Source organism: Phalacrocorax aristotelis, chromosome 7, assembly GCF_949628215.1.
Source record: "Phalacrocorax aristotelis chromosome 7, bGulAri2.1, whole genome shotgun sequence".
Classification (NCBI taxonomy): Eukaryota; Metazoa; Chordata; class Aves; order Suliformes; family Phalacrocoracidae; genus Phalacrocorax; species Phalacrocorax aristotelis.
In genome coordinates, this window is record NC_134282.1 from 52,830,332 (window position 1) to 52,857,896 (window position 27,565).

Sequence of the window (27,565 nt, forward strand, 5' to 3'; positions counted from 1 at the left end):
GCTGAAGCAATAATTAAGCCCGGATCCCAACTGAAGTTTCACAACTTTAAACGGATCTTCAGAAACTGCATCTAAACTCAACAACTGGAGTGACAAATTACATACATGGGCTGTGCTGGAAACAGAAACGTCATACCCGGTTCTGTCGCCTCATTTGGCACTTAGATAGTACAGCCTCTGTGATACAAACCCACAGCATAGACCAACTCCCATACAAGAAACATGAACAGATGTCCTTCAGGGACAGGCCCTGATTCTAAGCAGTGGCCCACTAACAGGTTAGAACAGCTGAGGTCTTGCACCTTTGCACCTCTTTGGTGGACCTTGGTTGTTTCCCAGTCAATCCTATCCTAAAACCTTGAGGACAGAAAATTAACTAATGATTCCAGCAGATCAGTCCCTGACACGAGGCTGAATTTTAGTTGAGTCTGTAGTCTCAAACCAGGAATCTTTACTTCAAACTTTATTTCTTCTTCAGAAATAGTTCCAAGCATTTTGAGAACATGGAAGCCAAAATCAAGCCTGAAAAACACCACAGACTCACTTTAAAATATTCTATTTTTCTCCTGAGATTTCTACTGTTGCTTTCCATAGCTTGTCAAGCAACCCCCTTCAGACCTAGCAAAGTATCTGCAGTTCTCATTCAGCACAAGTCTCAGAACTGAAGCAGTCCAGCTGCTCCAGGCCTATACCCTTAAATGTGATCTTGCTGTGATGTTATACTTGCCTGTTGTTATGACATTGGCTATTTCTGACAAAGAGATAAAGATGAAATAGGTTCTCACACTTAAGGACAGTTTGTGGAAAACACCCTTTCCAGAGAAAACCATGTTACCCATACATGGACGTTACTGATCAGCCTACGCCAGACAGCAATATTATAATCTCTCTCCCCCAGGTGACACAGCATGAAGTAAGATGGTTTGGCATTCTTTTGCCAGCATCTCTTTAATTACACTTTGGGCAGGTACTAAATTTTCTCCTGAAACTAATAGCAAAGCAAATATTTTCAGAAACACTTTATTTTTTCATTACAGCCTCTGTATTTGTTTACCTTGAAATTTCTCAAGCTGGCACACACAGTTTTTGGAAGGTTCTTGCTTTTAATTCAGGGCTCTTGCTCTGAACTTTCTTTCTCCTACCTGTTGTCCACTGTTTTGTGCATCCCCTTCAAAGCACAAAGACTGCTGTTAACCTCCCCACAATGAGAGATGTTCATGAGAGTAAAAAAGGTCTTCAGTAACATTGCCTGATGAGTTTCAGCATTTTGAAAGAAAGACCACCTTATTCCTTATAGTCCTCATGAATTCAGTGAGAGGCTTTTTTAGATTTCACTGAGGTCTTTTTAGGTGTTTCTTCAAAACCGACTCAGCAACATCCTTAAACACCTGCTTAACTTAAAGCAGATGAAAAGTCCTACTCATGTGTCAAGTTAAGGCTATGCTTAAGTGCTTTGCTGGATCAGGGCCTAACGGCTTGCAAATACAGATGGCTATTATCAAGACCCAGAAGAGGCCAGGTAACCACCAACAGCCAATTATGTTCCTACCAGAACTTCAAGCCAGTATATCATACTCTTTGAAGTTAATTGCTTTGAAATAATTGGACAGGTGAGCAGGTAAGTTCACACTAAGCATTTGCAATTTTCCTTTGTATTTAAAAAAACAACAATGCAGATTGCATGGACAAAATGGGCATGATTTTAATAAAACAAGTTCAAAGGGAAGGGAAAAGGTATGGGGATTTTTTTTAAAGACTTTTCCTTTTAATTTTTAGCATCATTAAAACCTTGAAAACATTTTATTCAAGAGCTTCTTTAGTTAATACCTCATTACTTCTCTTTTTATTGTTATGGTAATCAAGCCTTAATATATTGCAGCTTTATAGCATGAAATCAAGGCTAGGCCTGCGGGCATCGACAGATGTACAACAGCATGCAGTAAAACACAGGTATAGAGGCATGCGGAGCTGAATATGGCACAGGGTTTCTTTATAATTGTTTAGCAATTCATCTGAAGTTATTTTAACCTTGACAACAGATGAACTCTAACACATACCATGATTAGTCACCAGGAAGCTGCGCCAAATAGCAAGTTTTGTGTTTGTTGTCTTACAGACTGAGCTTTAGGAAAGCATAAAACAAAGTCTGAGAGAGATGATTAAATTGTTTGGATTACTACAGGCTGTAGCTGTAACTATTCAAAACATTTAAGTGAGTATATTCTAGCCAAGGGAGAATGGTAACACTGGGAAACTGCATTTAATACCAAAACCTTGCCTCCCCATAGGAAGTCTGTGCTCAGTGTCAGAAGTCATACCCTCTCCTGGCATAGGCAGTCTTTGCGGTGCATCAAAAAGAGAAAAACATTTGCATCTGACTTGTGATTTTGAAGTGACACTTGGACCTTGTGCTGGAGCTCTGCTACAGTTGAATTTCACCCACTGAACCAAATGAAAGTCACATCTAACTTTTAGGAAGTTATAATGGTCTGGTCTGCAGGGTGTTGAAATACCATCTCGAAAAGAGTGAGTGTCCCTAGATCTTTTCCAAGTAAATGACAACAGACAACCCCCAGTGTTGGGTAGGATCCACTTCTCAACACTGTTTTCAGGGGAGATTGTTCAGGAAACAATTACAGCTCCTGGGAGATTTTCTAAATTTAAAGGGAGTGTTTTGGCTAGCAATCCCCTGCCAGTAAAATAGTTTCAAACTGCCAACATTAAAAGCAATACGCCTGTGCCTTAAGAAAATCACTGATTTGAGGACCATGTAGGAAAGTTCTATGGCCCCAGGCAGAGCAGGGTGGCACACAGCCACAGCTTCAGTTTATCCAGAGCACAGCCCTACAGGGCCAGCCATTCAGAAACATCCGACAAACGATCTTTATCATTGCAAACACGTAACCTTCATAGTAGCTACCCCATATTAATGAAGTAATAGGAAGCAAGGAGACACAGGTAATACATTATTCCAGAAGAGTGAAATATGTTTTCCATATTACTGCTGGATAACAGTAAGCCATGACTCAATACGTGGATCATCAATGTTTCTGAAAACCCCACTTAACCTCAGCTAGGCAAAGGCTTCCAGCTTCTCTCTTCCCTCTGGAAATACTCAGAGTATCAATTGTACTGTATTCATCTGATATCTGTTCTATACCTTTTAATGTAAACAGTCTCCTAACAGTAAAGAGGCCATTCATCCAAATCTCTAGTGTCAACTGTAAAGACGAGCAGCTTTCGCAGCTGCAGTAAAAGCTAACTTCTGCAAGGCCATTCACACTGACGAGCACTACGCTGGACACTGCTTGTTCAGATCAGACCTTAGGACAGGAATGCGTGTTGCCGAGCGCATAACAAATGGAATGAAAGACAATAGGCACCATAGTCCTGCAAACACACTAATTATATTAATAAAATGAAAGCTTAAATTTTGAAGCTAATCCTGGGCTATTATTTATAAAAGTTAACAGGGCAAATTTAATTTAGGAATTGGCTAACGCTTCTCTTTCTACCGCTGAAACCTCATAAATGAAATATACTGGATTGTTGCCCAGTGCGGAAATAAAAGTTATGAATAATGTTTCTATCTCAATCATTGTCAGCGCTTTAATATTCCTAATTACTTTAAAAAGCTAAATATTCAATATAGGAAAATCTTCTTTTTCTTTTTATCTCCACTTGCAAGATTACTGCAATTTAATAAGAGTCACTGGGTAGTTTTAGTCCATGAGTGTGTTCTGTACTTTGACACCTTATCCCTTCCTCTTCATGATCACAAAGAACGGGGTGCTTGTTACTCTGTGTATGCACGTGTATATAAATGCATACATCTATATGTGTACGTCCATGCTATCATAGTATTTTTGTTTCTCCTTTTTTTAACTTCTCTAAGTATATAAATACTCACTGACTGTTAGGTTAAACATATCTACTACTAAAAATAACCAAAGGCTAGAATCAGTTCCTGAGATTCTAGACAATTTCTAGACAATATTTTACAATTGAAGGTACTATTTTTCTTTTAAAAAATATTGTTATAGATAGATATTCAGTATGTTATGCTGCCCAATTTTTCCCTTGTCTACCTGTCAGGTAATCCCAAAAGGTTGCTTCAACACCCAAAGCATGGCCTTTCTTTCCGTCCTCCCTCCCTGCTCTCTCCCTGTTGCCTTTTCTGCTGTAAGTGAGGAAGCTTCGGCAGGGCTGCAGACAACATACCAGTAACTTGACCAGAGAAGAGTCTGCCCTATTGAATCCAGCCTTCAAAGGTGTTCGTCCCCAGTCACACTTAACACCTTTATAGATCCCTTTTCTGTTATCTTTTTGCTTGGTAATGATGCCTCTTTTTTAAGATCCCAATCAATTTGGGAGAAAGGGAGGAAGAAAAAGCAAAGTGAAATGTTCATTCAGTAAATGATTCGCAGCATCTTTCTCGATGCAGCTTTATTTACTCACCCGACGTACAAATAGACTTCATTTAACAAGCTTATTTCCGTTATGTCAATAATGTATTGGGCCTGTGTTACATAACACCTCTGGTGTTTGTACTAGCTGTTTCATTCCAGGATGAACTAATCACACAGAGTTAACGTTATCGTTACCAATTAAGAGAGGTTGATATACACAGCTTCTCCAGCTGAAAGAACTGAAAACCTCAAGTGTGAATTACGCTCCTAGTAAAAGGTGCAGAACTTCCACCTCTACTGTTTCCCCAGCTTCTGCAGTATAAAGAATGTAAAGTGTGGATTTCAAGTCAGAAGGTAGAATCTGGGCTGCTTGAAGAGTCTATGGCAGAATTCCCACTGGCTTCAGCAGGACAAGGATTCCGTCTAGAGAGCGTGCTTTCCAAAGTACTCCCAGTACTCCACAAAGTATTTAATGAAGAATGTGTTGCAGTAAAGATTTAAGAGAAAAACTTCATAATAGAGCTATGTTATCTATATTGGTATCCCACTAACAGGACCGAAAGCATTAACAGCATTCTTCACTGCATTTAACACTTTTTTGTAGAAACAAGCAAAAAAGGTGAAGGTCTTTATAGGAAATCACAGAGCAATTGTTGCAAAATAACCGACAACCTTCGTTTTTCCACTTAAAGTTCTAAGGCCGCTGCTTTATTTAAGGCCTTGATTTACTAGCAACATATACCTTTATCACAGTTTTGTCATCTTTACTCACCACTGGAGCAATCAGTACCTCCCCACCCTGGCTCGCAATGACAAGTGTCAGGAGAGACACATCTTCCATGAACACACTCCTCTGTGCAGAGTGCTGTTAAGAAGAAACAACACGCAGCATTGTAACATAATTAGTGGTTGGTAAACATACAGTAAACTATCCTCAGAGAGCAATATTTTGCTTAAAAATATTAAACAAAGCAAACACACAAAAAAGAATTACTTGCAAGATTTAATTAATACTAAGTGACCAAAATAAAATACAGGTCTCTTGACAGCGATAAACTCATTTGTCACTTCAAGCCTTTGCACTGAAAGACACCAGAAATTACTTTGGTTAGCAGTTTTGCTTCATAATAACATTTTTACCAATCAGCAAAGCTGACTTAGGAAGTAGCTTTGTGTTGCTGTACTGAAAACCAGGCTGAACTGCCCAATTCATTTTAAATCAGCCAGCGAACCTTCTTAAAGCTGCGCTGGGCCTGCGTATGAAACACCCTTTCATGGGCCAAATGTTTTCCATCGTCATCTTGGACATATGAACGATTCCCGCTGCATTTGACATTCTCTTTGGGCTAGCAGATTGGATCATATCTCGAATCTCCACTCAGGCTGCCATCAAAGTTGATGGAAACATTTTGCTGTCTGTTCTGTGCTGGGGTCATGGCAGACCAAACCCACTAAGCTGTTCACAATATGTTTAAATCCAACTTCAAATGGCAAGTGAACTTTGAATAATCCTATGGGACAAATCTTCTTGCTCTTTACCCATCAAATCACGCGTGACCAGTGATTAGAATATTGCCTCATTATAACGACTGCAAGATCCTTCTAGATTAGTCATGTCCTTTCTAGGTTCGCTGCATGTCAAAGTGCAATTTATTCTTATTTCATATCTTGTGTTTAGACAGTATTGCAAGGGCCATGAAATATTAATAGCTAATTCTCTAGTCACTAATTGTCCTAATCTTTTGTGCATTTATTTTACTTGAGCTGGGGTTTGTGAAGACAGTGAGGCATCCTAGTCTACAGCTGTAAGATGAAATTCAAGACAGGGTATTAGAAAATAGGATTTTCCAGTAAAGAAGTACACACCTTCATGCAATCATTTAAAAACGGCTGGTTATCAATGACAAGAAGTCCAGATACAGAACAGGCACAAACTTATCATTTGTTATTACAAGTGCATTTTACTAAAAGATATACAATATGGTGGGATAGGGATACTTTGAAAATTCTGCCCTGTTTAGCTTTGTCTAAGAATACGATTCTCACCGATGTAACTCTCACGCATGAATCTTGTAAGAGGTATGGAAATCAAACCTGAGAGTTTTCTGTTGCCTGTATGGACATTTACAATAATAAATCATTTTTACATCTAAAATGTGCAACTGTTTTATCCTTTTAACCAGGACAGAATCGCAGGTCAAGGCATAATTTGTGAGCAAGAAGGTTGATAGTGAACTATTTCATCGCTCTTCCAAGTAACATTACAATTTCTCATTACTGGTCTAAATTTAGTTGGCTTAGACACACAAACATATCACACCTTAACTGTGTTAATGTAAATATGAAATAATAATGACTAATTAAGCTAATAAAGTTTCCTTAATCGCTTGCCTATGATCAGATGTGCTGACTTCTGTAGTAGTGCTCCTGTCTCTTGGGAAGAGTGTTACGTGAGACTTACAAGCGAGACTCACGATAGTATTCCTCATTTTAAAGCAGTGATATGCAAAACACAAAAAAGCCCTACAGAGGATGCATCATTGTTTTTAGGTGTTTTGAAGTCCCACATAGCTGAAGATGACAACGTTTAATGAACAATTAAAGAGCCAAGTAAGGTAAAGACACTCCTTGGAACTGTGGGTTCTCTCATCTCTGGTTTATTAATTTGCTAAACGAGCATCCAGGAGCTCATGAGCATACAGTCATTTATAGCTGTGAAATTTCATAGGAGAGATGCCATATGTGGGGGTCACAGAAATCCCCCTTTTTTAAAAGGGGAAGCTTTGATATATGTCATTTCATTCAAGAAGGCAAAAAATCAGATGCCTGCATTGTTTCGAATCAGGCCTATAAAGGTCATATTAGGGTACAACTCTAAAGTTTTACCATAGCAAATAAAATTTTGAATTTCCCCTATAAAAGGGAAGTCTTGCCTTCCTCTAATCTTTAGACTTTAAATTAATTTTTCATTCTATTAACATTCACCATAACAGGATACAATGGTCCCCAAGGCATTCTTCACAATATACTTTGTACAGTGGTTTGCAAATGATCTTACTACTTAATGGAACTATAAAAATTACTTGCACATAAAGGTCAAGAAAAATAAAGATAAGTATATACTTTCTGACTCTGTCCTGTTCAGCACTCAGCTAAAGGCCCCTGGAGTAAAGAAAACTTGTACTAATGCAAGGAATATAATTCATCCCTGTATAATAGCCCAAGCAGTTCAACCTTTGGAATTCCAGACTTTTTATGTCTGCATTTTCCCTTGACCAATTCTCTTGAACAATCTAGCACCTCATTGATCAGTTTATTATTAGCATTCTTGGCATGAGTTTAAGATCAGTTTGTAGTTTGATTCAGCCTGGTAATAAAATGACCTACATCAAAGCCCTGCCAAAATGCCATCTTTGTAGCAATGCGTTTAGCATGACTTATTTGGCCATATTCAAGGTCACACAGCAACTGCTCCTTATCATGGAATAAAGTCAGCAAAAGGGTTCTGTAACAATTCATTTGATGCTTATCACCCTTTATAATTACAGACAGTGTCTTTTTTAACATATAAGGTCAATCCTCAGGGAAATAGACCTAAAGATAAAACTCTCTTCATACCTGAAATAACCGCAACTAGCACTTATTTTTTAATTGTTGTCCTGAATTTGAATTTAGATATACTAAATGGGTTGTCTGTGCCTCCCACCTACAAAGGTGGGAAATAGCCAGGATGCTGTTGAGGAGCACACTGCTAAGTGGAGCAGACTCTTCAGCCTGGAGAATACTTTCACTGCAGAGGCACCACGGGTAGTTTATCCCAGACAAAAGTGGCCACAGTGCAGGGACCCAGAGCTACTCTGTCTTCCTTGGTGCTGCACTCCTCTGTACGGACGCAAGCTCTGACTTTGCAGGGTTGAACCCTGCTGTACCACGCTGGTTTATATGCACTGTTTTACCCTGCTCATCACTGCATTATCTACCCATTGACTACTTGTACTCCACTAAGCAACGTAACTAACACCTACCACAACTACCTTCTTAGCTTCTTCCCTAGAGGTGAAAGTGCGTTCAAGGAAGAGTTTCATTCTAGGGGAAGAAGTACAGAGTGATCTAGCTTGGGAAAGTTTTGTTACCTTGTCCAAACTTGTAACTTGTGTATTTCACAAAAGGTGGAGTCAAAAAAAAAAAAGTGTCTTTTGCTTGAGACAGAATGTGGTAACATTTGCAATGGTCCTTTGAACCTGGAGGAGTTCACAGCCACTGACCCAGCAAGTGCCATCTCCCCCCCACTTCAGCTCGTGGGGCTTTATTGTGCCAGCCGAGCAAAATATCTTCAAAACAAAGACCAGAATAATTGCAAAGTCTAAAGGAGCCCAACGCAGAAAGCAGAAAACAGCCTTCAGAAAACTGCACTCATTCATAGCGGCGTGTGCTGCTGAAGAGATGTGCTGGAGTGTTCTGTACCAGCCAGAGTTTCCTAGGCTCCACAGGCTTTCTGCCCAGGCATTGTAGTGCAGCCAGCAGGTGACAGAAAGCATAAATAACTGTAGATACATTATAATAATGGAAAACATTGCTAAATGAAGATACAGATGCTACTATAGAGAGCACAGACACAACGAGAAATTCAGGCACTCTCCTAGAATTACACGGAACGAACCGGTCTATTCTGACTGCACGCGTGGCAAAAACATCCTGCCTGTGACAGCAAGTTCTTCAAATGATTTTTCTTTTCTCTGCCCTACCATAGGCAGTCTCTGCCAGTTTTTCTTCACTATACACTGATTTCACCCAAATTCTGACCAATTTTGTTGACTTGCTGTGAACCAAAATAAGACCTGCATTATTTCTGTATGCTGCCTGTATTTTTAACTTCAGGTCATCTAACCAGTTTGCCCCATGCTGGATAGTTGTTGGACTACAGAAAGTAGAAATTTAATGGAAAAAGTGATGTTTTCCTTCACTATTTAATATATGTCCTTGGAACAATTTGGGCCATTTTAGCGCATTCCTCCAGTCCCTCCTGCCACTTTTAGGGGAAAGAATAATTTTGCCAGGTGAAATAGCAGTTATCTCACGGCCAGTGGTTCCAGATAATGCAGAGAGGTCAAAGAAGATGAAAAAAGATGAAAAAGATGCTTGCCCCTTATCCATTAGGAATCTATTAACTCAGGGCCACACTGGTGTTTCTATCTTAACGTACTGGCCTGAGTCCAGGTTGTGCTGCGCCTAGGATATTAGCTTCATTAGATAAGCCTGTAGTCAGCTTTTGGCTACATTCTCTTCAAATGTGCTCTGAAAAGGGAGGGTTGATAGTAGAAGGAAGATGACTACAGCTAATGCATCTAGGTAGGTTTTCCTCATTCTTAGATTATTGCTTATTTGTGGAACGGAAGATTCCCTCTCTAAATCACTGACTTTCTGTCAGGAATCATGCTGATTAGATGGTTTCCTGAATAATTGTTTCGATGGAGTGGGATAATAGTTCTTTGCATTGCTTAATGTCTATTTCTGTGGTCATCACTCAGGATACATCCATTAATTTATCACCTTGGATAGCACTTTAATGCAGGGTTTAGCAACTTTAATAGATGAAGATATGAAGAGATTTCAAAGCCTGCTCAGGCTTTGAGGAATTTATTGTTTCAGTGTATGGCAACCCTTATTTTTCATCTCCCTCTTGGTATCTGATGAAAGTACTAATAAAAAAAAATACAAAAACAAGGAGATCAATGTGAGCAAAGGAAAGATGAGACTAAAGATCATAAAACAGCAACAGGTCACAAGATCAACTCCTTTTCCTGTAGGTGCAATTCCATTCCTTTCTTTGGCAGATTTGGAACTAGAGACGGTGCATCTATGCAATCAGCCCGGAATCAATGGTCTTTCTTGTTGTCTGGGACATGGAGAGTCTCTGACCATTGCCTTAGTGAGATATTGATCTGTTGAAGGTAGCAGCTAGGTCGTGTTATCCTCAGTCTTGACATCCTGCCAAAGCTTAGGGAGTAGGCTGTGCCAGAGATGACTTGTGAATGTCTGAAGTAAAAGAATTGAGGAGATGTATTTTGAGGATTTTTTTCTTCTCCCAGGAGCAGAATCTGACATATGTCAGTGTCATCACTGACAAAATATCAGCAAATGCCTGTATGAATCTCTGGGAGGTGAAGATTTGCTAATAAGCATAAAACTTAACGATAGTTTCAGCTCAGGTTTCTATTGCCAGATAAATGGCAATCTGGGGCGCTGATGACTAAGGAGAAGGTGAACACAGTGACTCCCACATTCTTGTCATGGCCGAGTGTCCCAGGCAGATGACATGGGCTAGAGTACAGGTCCCGGAATAATTCCAGCCAGACCTCAGTGTTTCAGACCCTCAGGTCTCTCACCAGAGGAATGTTCAATTTTTACTGATTACTGGAGGATCTGGCGCTGACGAGAACCTAGTTTAGCCCATGTTGCAATCTGTAGCCTGCTGTAGGCCCTGCTCTAGGGAGCAGTTAGGGAAGCGAACAGTGCCAGGGGAAGATCAAGGCAGAGAAGAGACCCACTTTTATTACGTGCCCTGAGAAAAGCAAGACTGGTGGAACACTTTTAGGAATTGCAGTCTGCTTGGTTCTGAGGAAAAGCTGAGCTGGAGCAGCACAACCCTGAGACAGGAATGGCATCGCATCAGTGACCATAAAATAGTGCCAGTGACAGTAATAGAGGAGAAGGTTAGAGCCCCGCAAAAGGAGAGGTCGATGGGAGTCGCACATTTAACAGACTCTTTGTGTCATTTTGATGCCCCATTGGCTTCATCTGCTCTGGTAGAGAGAAGGAATGGGAGATGGTACTTACCATTTAATAATGTCTGAACGAGAGCTGAAAAGTAGCCTCCTTGTAGCAGCAAATGTCAGAAGAGCGGAACTGGGGTCAGTAAGCTGAACCGCTTTGTATCTTTGGCTGTGTGAATAACAGAAGGGCTTTGCAGTACTTCAAAGCACATAAAAAGAACTGTGGGAAGGCATTGCAGGACTCTCAGCACTGAAGTGCATCTGCCCCACAAAGTGACAGGTTACGGGGCTGGGTAAAAGCAACACTAATCTGTCAGTCTGTACATAAAATCACAACCAAGCTCTGGCAAGAGGAATGGGGCTCTGGCAAAAGGCATGAAGGAGTTGAGTTTAGGAACCGAGGCAAATGCTGCAAAGACAAAGCATCTGTCTAATGCCTGATTTCAACAGATTCATGACTAACGTCACACATAAAGGGAAGACCTCCGACCAAGGTCAGAGATGACAGTCCACACAGCAATGTCTCCTGCTCACCCCCAGTGCTCCGTAGGGGTCAGGAGATACAAGGACCTGGGCTTGCGCTGTGGGGTGAAAGGAGAAATTCCACCTTCAGGTGAAATCCCGACCACTCTAAGGCAAGTTACTGTCCCAAACCACTTACCATTTCTAAGGCTCGGTCTTTCTCACTGCCATCACAGAAAGCGAATCTGAGCCCACAGAGAATGTTTTGGAGATCAGCTAAATATTGTTAATTGTTGGTAGTTTAAGGTCTGCAACTGATTTTCTGCATTTTCTGCCATTGTTTCAACTAGAAATAATCATTGCTTTCTACCATGTTGAGAGGAAAGACATGCTGAGATCAATTCTGCTGATCAATGTTCTAATACAATATTATTCTGGGGGATAATTTTCAGCATTTAACTTTTTCTTGTAAACGATTTCCCATTGCCTCACTGCAGGGTTCAAAACAATCATTATCACTAGTTCAAACTGTTAATGAGGTTAAGAGAGATCCTGAATCAGCAGATGAGAATCTATGACCCAGGAAAGCTTTTCCCCTCCTGTGCCCTCTGTCTACTCCTTCCATTTTGGTAAATTGACCAACTCTTTCCAGCAATTTGTAGAAAATACATTTTCACTGTTAATTTTCTGCTGGAACTTGATTCACCCAACCAGCAAACTTAATGACAATTTGTCTGCAAATTGTGCTTTATATTGCACCTTTAGAAAGAGCACTACTATCTTTTTCTAAGTAATGCAGAAACATTAACAACTCTTACACATTGGCTTTTGTTCTTTCTGTATATGAGGCAGACCTTGCTCCACCAAAAGTAAATGCAGTCAAATAGTATTTGCCAGCAGGAGGCTCCAGTTTTTTTGAGGGTGGAAGAGGAAAGAAACAATTCTTCTGTGCTAAAACAAGGAGAATAATTCCCTAATCATTCTGATCTTAACCTTAGGGGAATTTTTTTTATTGCCTGAGAGAATGAAATTCTTGACAGGCTGGCGAAGAGAGGAGAAGCTCATACCTAAAACCCCTGGTCCTTTCAGCTTTCCTGCCAATACATGGAGAAGCAGCCAAAACTTCCAGAAGAGAAAGCATAACCTGATCTACCAAATTACCTGTGATGGCAGGTGGTATCAAACTACACACAGCAGACTCCAAAAGGACTGACTGTTCTCCACTCACAGGTATGGAAATCTTGTCTGCAGCCTGGGCTCTCGTAAGAGTTGTGCTGGATGGGCAAGTGAGCTGCCAGTTGCGAAGTACAAAGTTAGAAAGAGGCTAAAAGTGGGAAGTCAGAAGTAAACAAACATTTCCATCATAAAAAGACTGGAGGAACACACAGTGCCCTACAGCTGAGGAAGGTGATAACTAAATTACAGATGAACAGGTAAGTACTTGGATCACACGTGGCAGAACGGTATGAAACTCCTCTGTTGTGGGATGGCATTTCTAGTCGAGTGAACCTCACTACAGAAATTTCACGAGTATATTACTACTGCCTTGCTTCATATCACAGCTACCCCTGCTGTCATACTATGACTGTATCACTCAAATAGACCAAGAATTTATGGGTTCCAACACTGGCTAAGTAGCTGTTTGATTTAAGCAGTGATAGAGAAAGCATATAGGATAATGTCAAAGAAAATGAGCTACTATCAAAAAAACCAATTTATAACAAGTGTAAGATTCTCAGAGGTTCTACAGCAGACAGTGGGAGAGGGATGAGCAGGACTTTGGCCTCAACAGTCCAGTAAAATAACCAAGCCATTTGCCTTGTTCTCTGGAAATCACCTCAAAATTAGAGCACCTGTGTATTCTGTCACAGGTTACCCATTCATGGCTTTAAGTGAATTTCTTTGTGTACAAATTTAATCATATTACGGTTCCTGTGAAATATTTATTTTCGGATCTGGTAGCACTGCTATACGTCCGTAGTTCTCAGATTACTGACTTGCCCTGCATTGTGGGTCTCATGCCAAGAAAATTCTATTTTCTGGCAGTAAATGACACAGCTCCATCGCTGATTGATTTTCATAGGCAGGGTATGTGCTGTGTGTAAGAGTGAGGCTGGGTGTATCAAAAATGTTCTTCCTAAAAGATCAAAAGTAGATAAATCAAGTCGTCTGGACTGCATGATACTTCCAGCTGTCTTTGCAGAGCAATGCAACACCTAATAAAGCTAAATTACACCAATTCTCCTAGATAAATTTTAGTCCTGTAGCACATTGAATCACAGAATCCCAGACTGATGAGGGCTGGAAGGGACCTCTGGAGCTCACCCCGTCCCACCCCCTGTTGGAGCAGGCGCACAGGACCGCGTCCAGGCGGGGTGTGAATGTCTCCAGGGAAGGGACCCCACAGCCTCCTGGGCAGCCTGTGCCCCTGCTCTGGCACCCTCAAAGTAATGACATTTTTCCTCATATTCAGGTGGAACTTCCCATGTTCCAACCTGTGCCCGTTGCCATTGGCCTGTCACTGGGCACCACTGAAAAGAGCCCGGCCCCATCCTCCTGACACCCGCCCTTCAGATATTTATAGGCATTGATGAGATCCCCCCTCAGCCTTCTCTTCTCCAGGCTGAACAAGCCCAGGTCTCTCAGCCTTTCCTCACAAGGGAGATGCTCCAGGCCCATGGTCACCTTTGCAGCTCTCCGCTGGACTCTCTCCAGCAGTTCCCTGTCCTTCTTGAACTGGGGGGCCCAGACCTGGACGCAGCACCCCAGATGTGGCCTCACTGGGGCAGAGCAGAGGGGGAGGAGAACCTCCCTCGCCCTGCTGGCCACACTCCTTTTCATGCCCCTCAGGGCAGCGCTGGCTGCCTTGGCCCCAAGGGCCCGGTGCTGGCTCAGGGTCACCTCGCTGCCCCCCAGCACTGCCAGGCCAACGCATTTCAAATTTCATTCCAGATCAAGCCACACACTGCAACTGAAGGTCACCTTGATGAAATCAAGGGTAGAAGTACAGTCTGAAGATGATGTTAATGTATAAGCTACACTAACATTACTGGGGATGGAATATTTAAATGCAGACACTTTTCGCTCTTCTCACATTTCAGAAGGAACCATAGCAATGTGTTTCAGAGCAACCTACTGAGAAGAACTGGAAAAAAAAGAAAACCAGGAAACAAAACATTGTATAATTATGGGGGCTGATTCTCATCTCAAGCCACCATTTTAAATTGTAACCAACTCTAGGTTGCAGGAGGTCAGCTGATTTAGAATCAAGTCCGATTTCTGAGTAATGTCTAAGTGTCTAGAGAAACTTTCTGCTAATAAGACATGGTAAAATGTACTTTCCTACTCCTGTGATTCACACTGTTGCCTGAAGATAGAAGACGGGAGTTGGAAGTAAAAACCTTTACCTACACTGTCAGAAGCTATTGAAGATGCCTATAGCCCTTTGCTATAAGGTAAATGTTAAATAGCATTTGCATAAACAAAAATATTACATAGTATTTTGTGGAAAAAAATTTTGGATGCTTTTGATAATGTTTTTTAAAGGAATTCTATTTAAATTGTAGATTTTCCCAAAACATGACACCTGTGAATGCAGATGCAGTGATATCAGATCCTAAGGTAGGTACCAGTGACTTGCTTCAGCAGAGCTCGTATATGCACTACACTGCTGGAGCTGAAACCCTCCTCTTGTTGCTTGCTTGCTGAATACCACATCTAATTTCTTGTCAAGTACACTTATAAGGTGTTTCATACACAGCTTCTTACTTATAATCAGAAAAAAAATCTCTTTATTTGACTCAGTTTACATACTTAAGTTGTAAGCTTTTCCAAGTAAGGCTGTCTTTTAGTGGTTTTGCACATGGATTTCTGGGCATTACAGTAATAAAAGTAAATCATAGTATTCAGAAAGGAAAAAATTTTATAAAAAGAAGGAAAGATTTGTGATTAAATAGATTGAAAAAATCTCTTGACTTACTGCATCAGAGAAAGCGAGGTCTGCAAAAGTGAATACCTTTGTTAGAAATACTGAGCTTAAGATTAATTATTCAAAAATGTTTTGTGATCAAGTCTGCCATGGACTGAAGCATCATGAAAAATTTCCCTGGGGGGGCCTTAAAACACCTTTATTAAAGTGAAAAGCATGTGCAACAATACCCAAATATGAAGTGGAACAGAAAGAAAAAGAGAATGTCTGTGTACGCAGTCAGAGAATATCTGGTTCTAGAGGAAGTGTCCATGGCTGGTTAGAAGAGCTCTGGCTCTGATTAGCCTTTTTGATATCTGATTAATACCCTTACGCTGTACTAGAGTATGAAGTGTTAACAGATGCTCGTCAAGCTATCAGCCGACATCATCTTCTTCTTTCACTGAGAACAATTAGGGGACCAAAAATGAACACTGATTTGCCAACTGACTCTACTGCAAACCTAAAATTGCCATTTATGTGCACTTTGGGCACCTTTAGTTCACTCTTATTAGACATTTTGCCCTATCACAGTCTTTTTTTTTTTTCTCATGAAGATTTCATGCCATTTTGCTTCACTATCACCCACTTCACTGAAGTAACTCATGCAAATGTCTCAGGAAGGTGCTTTGCTATATAAAGCTACAGAAAGAATTTGTACACCCATACGAAAGCACAACTCAGTTTGCAGATCAGTTGTGACTTCAACAGCATCAACTGGCATTTATTATTCTTGAAGTGTCAACATTACTTAGAAATGGTGTATATCCACAGTTCTCGGCCAAGTTGATGGAAACGGTAACATTCCACACCTTTGAAAGCCAGGCTTCAGATGCAAAAGTGTGGTTTCAACAGGAAGAACTTGCTTCTTTTCTAAAGTCCTACAGTGATCTTCTGCACAATTTGGCATCTTAATACTTCTACACTTTGGTCTAAAGGATTTACGTTTCAGAGTTTAAGCACTTTTTATTTTAATATATGTGATCGCTTTCTACAAATTTTGAAGACTTGTTTCATAACAGAGTACTCTCTGTTTGCATTAAGCTACAGAGTAGCTGGCCCATGTTTATAGCCTATCACATATTCATCAGAATTGGACGCAGTTGCAAAAGAAACAGGAAATCCATGGAATAATACATCTATACCCTACCATGAGACGCGGAATACATGCCACATGTGACAAAGCTAATTGGGAACAAAGGGAACTACAACCTTTTTAAATTCCCACCCAGAACACCCACCCCCAGGCATTACCCAGCATTTGAGAAACCAACATCAGTAAACCACCAGTTTGGTTTTTCATACGGCAGGCTCTGTGGTATTCCTAGTGTGAATGGCATCGGTATTTTTAAGGGGGACTGCTAAAAGGACGTAATAATTACAGACACATGTTCCAAAAGTTCATATAAAACAAATGTACATTGTGCACAGGAAGATGCTGAAAGCGGTATACGTTAGCCTAACTTACAGCTCTTGGGCCAAATTCATCCTGCCAAGTGCTTCCAGCCAGTCTCATTCCTGTGATGGAGGAGAGGGGGAACAGCTGAACTGTAAGTAAATGCACCCAGGTAGCCAAATGCCTCCTCCTACCTGCACAGGTTGACACATTTAGGGCATCCACAGTCATTGCTATATATGGCTGAGAGACCAGAGGGTGGCAGGAGCAAGGTCCACAAACCCTTGGCCAGCCCAGACAACAGCCAACACTGGCTCATCCTTTCCAAGGTCCTGAAGTGAGTGAAAAATATTTCAAAACAGTGGTTCACAGCAGCTTTCAAAGTAGTCCCCTGTCACTACTGAAACTAAGAGGTGGAAAGACCAAAAAAAAACTACCTATAAGGAGATTTCATGAGGATCATAATGATGAGTAAATTTTATTAACTACAGTATGGCTCTATGTACAGGGTCTGGCTGGGATAGAGTTAATTTTCTTTATAGCAGCTTGGATGGTGCTGTGTTTTAGATTTGCGACCAAAACAATGCTGATAATGCTAACATTTTAGCTATTGCTGAACAGTGTTTGCACAGCATCGAGGCCTTCTCTGTTTCTCACGCTGCACCCCCACCCCCCCAGTGCATAGACTGGAGGTGCGCAAGAAACTGGGAGGGGACATAAGCAGGCAGATGACCCAAACTAACCAAAGAGATGTTCCATGCATTATAACACCATGCTCAGCAATGGAAAGGGAGAGGAGGGGCTTTCGGGAGATTAGCCAGCTTTTGCTCAGGAACTGGCTGAAATCATTCTACCCATGAGAGGTGGTGAGTCATTGCCTTTGCATCCCTTGTTTTGTTTCCCTCTTCTTCCACTTCTCTTTTGCTTATTAAACAGCTTTTCCCTTGATCCACAAGCTTGCTTTCTTTTACTCTTCCTTTCCTCTGCCCCTGGTGGGACAGGAGAGCCGGAGCGGCTGTGTGGGTACCGGGGTTGACCCACAACAGTGTGCTGTGCTGCTCTTCTGTTGTGTGTGTGTCAGGCGCTCTTGTGTGGTATTTATTCATTCTTATATACAGTTACAATGTTTTAAGATGCCTCGAAATGAGGAAGAGGGGTGACTGGTGCTTACACCTGCCATAGGTTGCAGTAGCTCTTTTTTTGAGTGAACAAGGAATCTGCCTTAGAACGGTCCCCACAGCTGACTGATGGCTTCCCAGACACCCAGAGTTAATGTGTGACAAAGACTCTGGAACTGGTCAGGGGAAGGTCACAGCCAGAGGAAACTACGATAGAAAAGACGTGGAAAAAGATGCTATCTCAGGTTTTGTACGTACATCAGAAGCTCTTTTTAAAGGCCGTCTAGATTTAGGTAACTTCTTTACTTCTCTCTCTCTCTCTCTCCCCCCCTCCTTTTCTGCTAGGCTTTAAAACTTCTTTGAGCACAAGGGAAATAAATCTATTAAATAGGGGAGAAGGATGTAAAGGAGCGGTCAAGAAAACAGCTTCAATTTTAAACATGTGTTTCATTTCACACATCCATCTTCTTTCTGACCTATTGATTTCAATAAGTTAACCCAGCTCACCACACGCCTGGACTACTAATGAACTTCAAACTCTTTTGGAGGGAAAAATCTTGGAGTTCTGTGCCTTCATAATTCAATAAAACACAAATGTCCTGTATGTATGTCGTGAAAAACAGTTCATTCATACATGGGATGGAGAGGGTCTTGTTCTTGTAAGTCTCTGCAAGTGAATGGGTACCAGCAACACAGGAAGGATTGAGCCATAAAGCTACTGTGGATTATCACCGGTGCCCTCCAGGCCATTCTAGATCAGTGCAAACTAGCATTAACAACACTGAAGTGTGTTCAGGCAGGAGGAGGAAGGGGATTTTGAAAGGCAATTGAGACATTAAAGCAGATGCGGAAGTGAGGATGAAGTAGCTGAAGATGTCCATTCAAATGTGGAGGATCTGTGCTGATTTACAGCAGCTGGTGACCAACCTGTCTTTGCTAAAAGTGGGCAAATTAATGGACTAAACTTTGCATGGCTCTTTCTTTGAATTCAACAATGAACTCACATCTATGGCTCTTGTGCCTTTTTTCTGATCCTGCTGAAGCTTCCAAGCATCCAGGCCATTAGCATGAATACTATGAGTAGCTCTGGATCCAGTGCCTCCTTCTGTGTCTATATACCCAGTATTCTTTTATACTGATTCAACTGAGATGGCCTAAAGCTGCCAGAAAAGCTTTTTTTACTGCTACACTAGCAACAGTCTAATTTTTTCTAACTATAATGCCTACATAATTTTTCCTCTGATATTTATTAAGCCCCTTGAGACATTATATAGTTTCAGCATACCCTCCTTTCCACCTTTATGCTATCCTTATTCCTTTGTATGAACACTTTGTTTCTCCTTCTACTGCATTTCTTCCAGCCTTCCCTTATTTCATTACTACTCCCCACCAGCATCTTTGCAAATCCATCAGCATCCAGAAGCTGCCTGCAAATATAAAATGATGGATGGGAGATGAGAACTGATTTTTTCACCTTCCCATCAAAGAGGTCTCTCCATTATCTTTAGGCTAAATAGTAACGCAGTGTCTCCATCTACGCCACAAAAGGAACTGACCTCCTGATAAGGCTGGTCCCCCTCTTCATATCTGCATACACCTGCCTCCCAGGGTGCTCACAATGAAGAAGCAAAGGCCTCTGCTGTTTGCAGAGCTGTGGCCTGCACCGCTGCGCTCTGTAAAATGGTGTATTAGACATTGGTATACGGTTCCTAGGGTACCCTCTGCAGTATGGTAGCCGAAGCTGAATGCAGATAACCAGTTCTGTTGCTTTCCTATCAGCCCACTGCTCATTCAATAGAAAACAGGGATTCCTTCCAGTCACCTCACAGTGGTAAGTATGTTGCTGCTGCTACTGTGACTGTGACCACTACTGCTACTACCAGAAGCAGAATGTCTTAATTCCTGTGCAAGTCTCCCCTCAGATGGGAACACAGGACCCAGACTGGTTTCCCCATATTCTTCACTGGAAAGAGATATATGGAGTCATCTCCAATGCATAAAAAATGACAAATTTCAAAGTGTCTCCTACTGTCATTTCAACTCTATAATTAATAACCCTATACGCAGAATGGCCTTCCACACCATTTTCTTGTGCTCATACATCCCAAATCAGAAAAAGAATGTCCCCTGATACAAAGTGTCTATGTAGCGCTATATCATCTTCCTTCATTTGTGTTGCATTACTGATGTGCAGAATGCCAGACTTGAATAATGTAACAGTAAGGCTCTTGCAGAAAGCACTAGTACCAGCTTTAATGGGTGCCTATAAAGGTAAGAAGAATATATTTCCTAAGTCCAGCAGTCTTCAAACAATGTATTTTCAAGTTACAGGAATGCTCACCATGGGGAATTTAAAAGTGAGGTGAGAAGGGGGGGACAACATTTCTTCTAAAATGTTAATGAGCTACTGCCTTACAAAGTGAAAATAATCAACAAATCTGACATATGAACAAACATTATGAATATTCAGGAAGTCTAAGCTGCTGATTCAACATTTTCTAAGAGTGTGCAACTTTTGCACTGATCACATAAGCTATTATTTTTCTTTTCATCATAAGTACACTCTACTGTGGCAGCGGTGTGGTGTTGTAACGCATGCATTGAACTGCAAGTATTGTAATTCATCCAGATGGCAGGAAGCTTTGGAATTGTTACTCCTATGGTACAGATGTTTAACAATCTAGCCATATGGCTCCAATAAGGCAGCCTTTTCAAAGATTACAAAAACTACACTAGACAAGCAGCCTTGTAAATCTGAGTGCAATCCCGAGGTATGAATGTTCATACTGCTACAATATAAAAGCATACATCATACTATGAAGTCGGCTTGTCTATCGGAATTACAGAATTTATGAAACATTATTTAAAATCCTGAGAAGATTCAGATCCCAAATTTGCATAATTTCACCAAGTCAGCTATTAAAAGAACATTCCTCATTTGTTTTTGAAATTCATTAACAGTGTCAGACAGAGGCTAGCTGAAAAGATGGGTAAATAACTATGTGCAACTACGGTAACGTCCTTAACCTAGAGTGAACTACCACTCTAGATGACAAACTGAGATTCAACCAGTGAGACCAAGAATTTCTCTATAAAAAGATTTGTCAAAGTCAAGGAGCCCTGATGATGGTTGTGGCAATTGTAATGTGGAAAGCTGAATGTTGAGAAACAGACTGAGATCGATAATATCTCAGCCAAGAAAGGAAAGAACCATGAAATGGTCAATCTATAACTACCGAGTTTTCGCAGGTTTGAATGGCAGCAAATGAGATTGTTAAATCACTAGTCCTGTCATTGCTACCCCCGTCACATTGCATAGATTTATACATTAGAAAAAGAGTGTACGGTATGAGAGTGAAAAGTAGAACTGTTAAAAGCTAAAATATTTCAATCTATGAAGAAAAAGTAAATTCCCAACTTTGTGTTTCATGGTTGGGTTTTTTCTGCCAAAAAGTCAGATATAAGTAGATGCCACTTGTAGTCCCATCTTCCTCTCTCTGATGCTTGGGTCTCTGACCCTTTGGTACCTGGAAGAAACGTCTCTTTTATATAAAACCTCTAGCACAAGAATAAAATTTAAATGGACAGACCGAACAAAGCATTGGTCTCTCAGACAAAAATGTGTCCATTTAGTACACAGGGGATCTTTCCACCTGACATATTCTTAAAGGGAACTATTCAATTACCATCTACTCAAAGGGTAGAAATCCCGAAAGAGCCATGTAATATTCTTTTTCTTTTCTTTTTTTTTTTTTTTGAGCAGTGAGGTACTCAGAGATGCTTTATCTATCACAGATACTAATCTAGGCAATACAATCTTAAAACATCCTTACGAAAACCTTGAAGGACGGTTGAACCCTGTGGTTGTTTAAAAACAGATTTTCTGCAGTTTATGCATTTGCTCTGCCAAAAGCTTACCTTAGCATACAAAGTATAGTAAATCACAGTTGCTCTGATTTACTACCCAGACGACGCCGTTTGTTTTCAGGGACAGCTCAGTGAAAAGCTATGTCATGTATAAGAACATTCAGAGAAGGGGAATCGTTTTGCAAAACTACCACAAGGGTAACAACCATTTCTAAGACATCAATGGAAACAAACAATGCAGATGTGCATTTGCAGCATTTTTCAGCTGGTGTTTTTTTAATACCATCGCACCCCCAAAATATTCCAAGCCCTTTATAGGTGCAAAGACAATTTCATAGCCCAAAACTGTTTAACCTAAGTACTAAAGGGCTGGCCAGATGTGTGACTTACCTGTCAACAATTTAAATTATTTCACCTTGTGCCTGAATTCCACATTTTACGGGGCAGTAGCATATACAGATGTCAAAAAGGCGAAAAGGACACCAGAGAAAGAGTGGCAGAGCAAGAAGCTCTGGGTCTACCTGATTATTTAGAACTGATGGTAGATTTTATTAGACTTAATCCATTTAGTAAGTCCCAACAGGAGGACAAAGATAAAAACCTATATCTGACATTCCTTTAAAAATAGTAAATGAAAAGGGAAAAGATAAAAAAAGTAGCTGAAAGCCTTCACTCCTGCTTTAAAATCCAAGAAACAGTCATTAATAGAGATTTAAACTCAGCCTTCTCTAGTCTAAACATGTCACTGTTAATTACAAAGCTATTTAACTTTTGTCAGAAATAAAGACCGCTGTTAATGAAAGGAGAACCAATTAGCCTTTAATCTACACACTGTTTTTTAATCAAACTTTCTTTTGATCATCAGACTCACTGCGGGATGTGTTCTCTCCTCCCCATGTTGTAGTGGTTTCCATGATTGCTAATGGAATAGATTTTAAAGGGCTGCCTGAGTGGGGAGAACCTTCTCTGCAGGGCTGGAGCTTCCTTCCCTTCATGTCAGTGGGGCTTAGTGGAAGCACACTCATCTCCAAACCATGGCGCCCTGCGACAGCACAGGCAAGTGGAATGGTTTTGATGGTGTCTCCTGATCTCTCTCTTGGGGCGGCTGCCATTAAAGGAGCAGGCACTGAATGGGGACAGGAGGAATGTGGGACAGGAGTACTAGCCTACCTTGGTAGGAAAACAGCGGTTTAAAGAAAAGAAAGGAAAAGGGAAGGGAAAGGGAAGGGGAAGGAAAAGGGAAAGGGAAGGAAAAGGGAAGGGGAAGGAAAAGGGAAGGGGAAGGAAAAGGGGAAGGGGCAAAATCAGGGAGGTGCCACCAGGAATGAAACTGAAATCACTGCTGACTGCAAAGAAGGGCGAATGGGAGGATTTGCTTGCTGGCGCAGGAATGTGCCATGGAAAACCAAAACAAAACTAACGGGAGCAGGGCTTGATGTGTTAGAAACAAAAGGGATGACATGGAAAGGATCACATTGGCTAAATATTTTTGTGCCTTTGAACTGTCGGTTGCAGGGTCAGAGAGTTTTGATGAGTTGGGTTTTTTTTTGTTCGGTTTGGATTTTTTGTTATGTGGCTACTTGTGGTACGAAAACAATAAGCCCAGGTATCAAGAATCAATCATGATGGAGAACTTCCTTCACATCATTTCCCTCTCAGGTGCACTTGCTGCTCACATCTCCCAGGGAGGAGGCCAGGTAGAAAATGTCCCTGAGGCACACACTTTGCATTTATGGACATGCAGGTAATGAAATACAAGAACCTGACTCTTGCACATGTAAACAACAGAGAGAATGTAAGTATTAGCTGCACTGTGTCAAACATGGAAGCTCCTGGTCTGACCAGATACCTGCTCTCTGTTCTGCATTAGCAAAACTTCGGTGTGTTCTTTCTCCACAATATAAAGGTAAAGTTTGCCTGGCAGCAGCAGAACTCTTGAGTATTAATACTACAAAAAAAGCACTTTAAAATAAATATTAATATCCTCAAAGAATCAGAAAGTCTGCAGAGATCTCCTGTTGTTACAACGAGTAGGGCAATTAAAAAAATAAAAAGTAATCAATAGATTGCAGAAAGAAAAATGAAAATAAATATGTTCTGTGCCAGACAGGATTCCGAGCCACAGAATTCAAGCTCATAATAAAATTATGTGGAACAACTGCTGAAGTGATATTGACACCTGAGAAATTCAAAGGTAAGTACATACATAACACAGGAAGGATTTTAGCAAAGACAATAGGTTACATCGCAAGTTTTTCAGGACTTGAGTAACAGTGCTCCACACTTTGAAAGACCAAATTCTTACTCTCTCTGTAAAATAAGGCTAATTATAATGCCTTATCTCTAAGGGCTGGTAATTTTTCACAGTCCAGAGCCCCTTTGAAGTACCTGTTTGGCATAAAGGTCATTTAAAATGGGATTAGGGTCCATTCATGGTTTTGAGGTGCTCATATATTACGATATAAGTGCAGTATAGGTACTCAGATAAAAAACCAACAGAAATAGACAGAAATAGCTTTAAAGAACTCCGTCAAGATATTTAAAGATAGCTGGATAATTGTATCATTTTCACATTTATATTATTCTATGGCATTCTAAACCTGTCAATAAAATTTGGATTCTGATGCTGATCAAAACCTCCTTGTGTTTTCCTTGTGTCATAATCCCATCCTAACAAGGTGTAGACAAGAGATCCCCAGCTCCACTCTCCTTTTGAGCAAAGTGTAGCAAATGCATTCTGTCTCAGAATACTTAGAAAGCTGCAATACCGAAAACACGTGGCATTAATGTACCGGACATTTTTGATTAACAAAGCTCTCAGGTGGTGCTGAAAGATGCATTTTGCTTTTTGTCCCTCTCAGACTGACCTAACACACTCCAGAGCTTTTTATTTACTTATACAGTGCAATTAGGACCAAGATCTGATATTTGTGAAGCTTTAAAAAGAGCAAAACTATTGACAGGAGCCTTGTGAAACACAATGAGATTTTAACTGTTCTTACCTGAAGTAAGAACTTTGAAAGTTACGAGGCGGAAACTTTACGCTGGTTCTTATCCTATGTAATGGTTCATTCCTAAGGGTGTTCTCAGTTCCCCTAATTCTTTAACATTAGTGGTTACTTGCATAAATTACTCCCCAGAGTAAGGTCTGATTCAAGCAAGTACTCAGGAACTTGATTAACTCCCTCCCCAATGACTTCAGCAAAATTTTTCTTAGGTGCTTGAAATGCATACACATGAAATGACCTGAAATGTTCTGTGTCTGCAATTCTGACTGAAATCAGCGGGACCTGAAGGTTCTGAGCAGTTCTGAAAATCAACCCTTAATATTACTACTGCAATACATCTTTAATTCGCCTACAGCTCCTCCAAAAATTATGTTTGTCGCATCTGAATCAAAGCTCTGTACATACGTATACAGTAGTCTCCACTTTCGTAATATCCAGGGCAGCACTGAGATCTTCGCCGATACATAGTTCTCAGTCCTCTTCGATACGCTGTTTTATAACTTATTCTAAATCACAAGACAGAAAGCCGTTTGACAATATTGAAAATCAATGCCTACTGTTGGAATTATATTTGTGTTAAATTATAGTAAGGATAGCATTCAATAATTATTTTAAAATGCATGAAAGCTTTTGATATTAAAAGCCACAATAAAAAAAATCAATACCTGTTTTGAAACTTGAAATATAACTTGTATTATCAACACAGTACTCATGACAGTCAATCACCATAGCCCTTCCTAGGACTGCTTCTTAAAACATTTCCCCCATCCTAACGCAAGGGCAAAGAGTTTCTTCAAGAATAAACAATTCAGTTCTGCGTATCAGCAAGGTCAGCTATCATCAGTGGAATGAACAGAACTTTCAGCGGAGCCCATTGTGTCTGGTGCTACACAAGAAATTACTGCAGTGAAAACTGCTCTCGATACACAAAACGCTAAGTTAACCCAAAGTGATTTCTTCCTACTTGCTAACTCTTCCAAGGCAGTAGTGCCTTGCAGAATGACATTACAGTCCCAGTTCAGTCTTTAAAGCATGTTTTCCCCACCAGGTTCTGCAGTGCACAGAAACTAAAAGGAGTTAAGCATTCCGTAGCTTTTCTAGACTTATCCACAGCATTAGCAACAATATGACATTAGAAAAGGAATATTTACCAGCGAATGTTTAACAGCAAACACTTCAAAACAGTTTGGTTCATGTTAGTTTGTCTGAAATTACCCAAACTGAACAAAATCTATTGTCCCTCATGTTATATAAACTGATCGAATTTCCTCTGCTGCGTTCCAAGCTCTACGATAGCCCAGAAAGCTCTGCACCTCTGTTCAATTCCATGCATCGTACCACAGGAGCTAAAATGCAAAACCCCACAGTCAGACTGGGATGGTGCTGGGCAACCTCTTTGCTACTGAATGCGTGGAAGTTAAGGTACCAAGTAGCTTGTGAGAACCCCCTTGAAAGATTGCAATTATTAGTGGATGTTTATTAGGGTACTTTTCTGCCTGGAATCAGACTGAATATATCTTGCAGCCTGGGAAAAATTAACTGTTCAGCATCAGCTTTTATTTGGTGCTAGAAATGGACCCATCCTCATCTACCTGATCTTCAGTACAGGTTTGGGTGCAGTATTTCAAATATGGATCCATTTATAACTATCACCAACCCTCCAGTGACTGATTCTTCAAGATTTAGGTGCTGCAGGGACTTCCTACCATAAACCTGGGCATGCACTGATCGCTTGGAAAGGACAGTCGGTCACGTTTGGTCGTGCAATAAAACCTTCCAATCACATGGCGGGGTGAATGGCAAGGACACATACTCGTGAATGGCCCCATAAGAGACTGACTACCACGGGGCTCTCTCCCATTTCATGCAAAAATCTCTCTACTTCAGTCAATGCCCTAGAATGCCAACCCCCCTGCCTATTGTACTAAACTGCATTTTTCTGTACATACCTATATTAGAGTACCACAAGAATTCAGATAAATAGAAGTTATGTGAGGAGACAAAAAGGGAAAATAAAACTAAAATATGCAGGGATCAGCTCTTACCTATGTCTAGTGCACTTGAACCAGTTCAGTATGTCAGTACATCTTGTATAATAGATCTGATCAAAAGGATGAGCGTAAGATTCCTGCACTGTCACAGCGTAGCTAGGAGTAGACAACAAAGGAAGTGAAAGGGTGTTTTTTGCAACAGGAAAAGCTTCAGCTCCCTGCATCTGCTATTCATCTAACTCCAGTATAATTAATTCAATAATTAATTAATTAATTAATAAAGTCAATAATCTTGGAAGCTTTGGGCATTATCGAAAACCAGAAAAGGGCTTCCTTCAACCACAGCTCTTCCTGAAAGTTTTGGGGAATGCTTCTAACTTGGGCTCCGTAACTGAAATAGGCACAGAGATTTCAGTCTGAGTAATAAACCATTCCCTTCTGGAAAAGAAACAAATGTTACTAAAATTCATGGCAGTTTAGAAGGTGGAAAGGGTGTTTGGTTAACTTGACAGGGCAAAGTTTGAAAGAGCAAAGCACCATGTTTTTAAAATGTCCCAGTTGCCTTCCTGCCTAG

At 40.7% G+C, this 27,565-nt stretch overlaps 1 protein-coding gene across 6 annotated transcripts in view; it reads right to left on the bottom strand.

The window, feature by feature from the left end:
• MEGF11 (multiple EGF like domains 11) overlaps window positions 1–27,565 on the bottom strand; it is a 312,524-nt gene that overhangs the window by 190,100 nt on the left and 94,859 nt on the right. For all 6 annotated transcript variants that reach the window (XR_012661768.1, XM_075100751.1, XM_075100754.1 and 3 more), the window contains exons 5-7: window positions 27,046–27,147; window positions 25,406–25,506; window positions 5,182–5,274 (exon numbers count right to left, since the gene is read on the bottom strand). Coding sequence is in view for 5 of the 6 variants with exons in the window: in XM_075100751.1 (XP_074956852.1) it covers window positions 5,182–5,274; window positions 25,406–25,506; window positions 27,046–27,147 (296 nt within the window). In the remaining variant the exon portion in view is untranslated. The remainder of the gene's footprint in view (window positions 1–5,181; window positions 5,275–25,405; window positions 25,507–27,045; window positions 27,148–27,565) is intronic.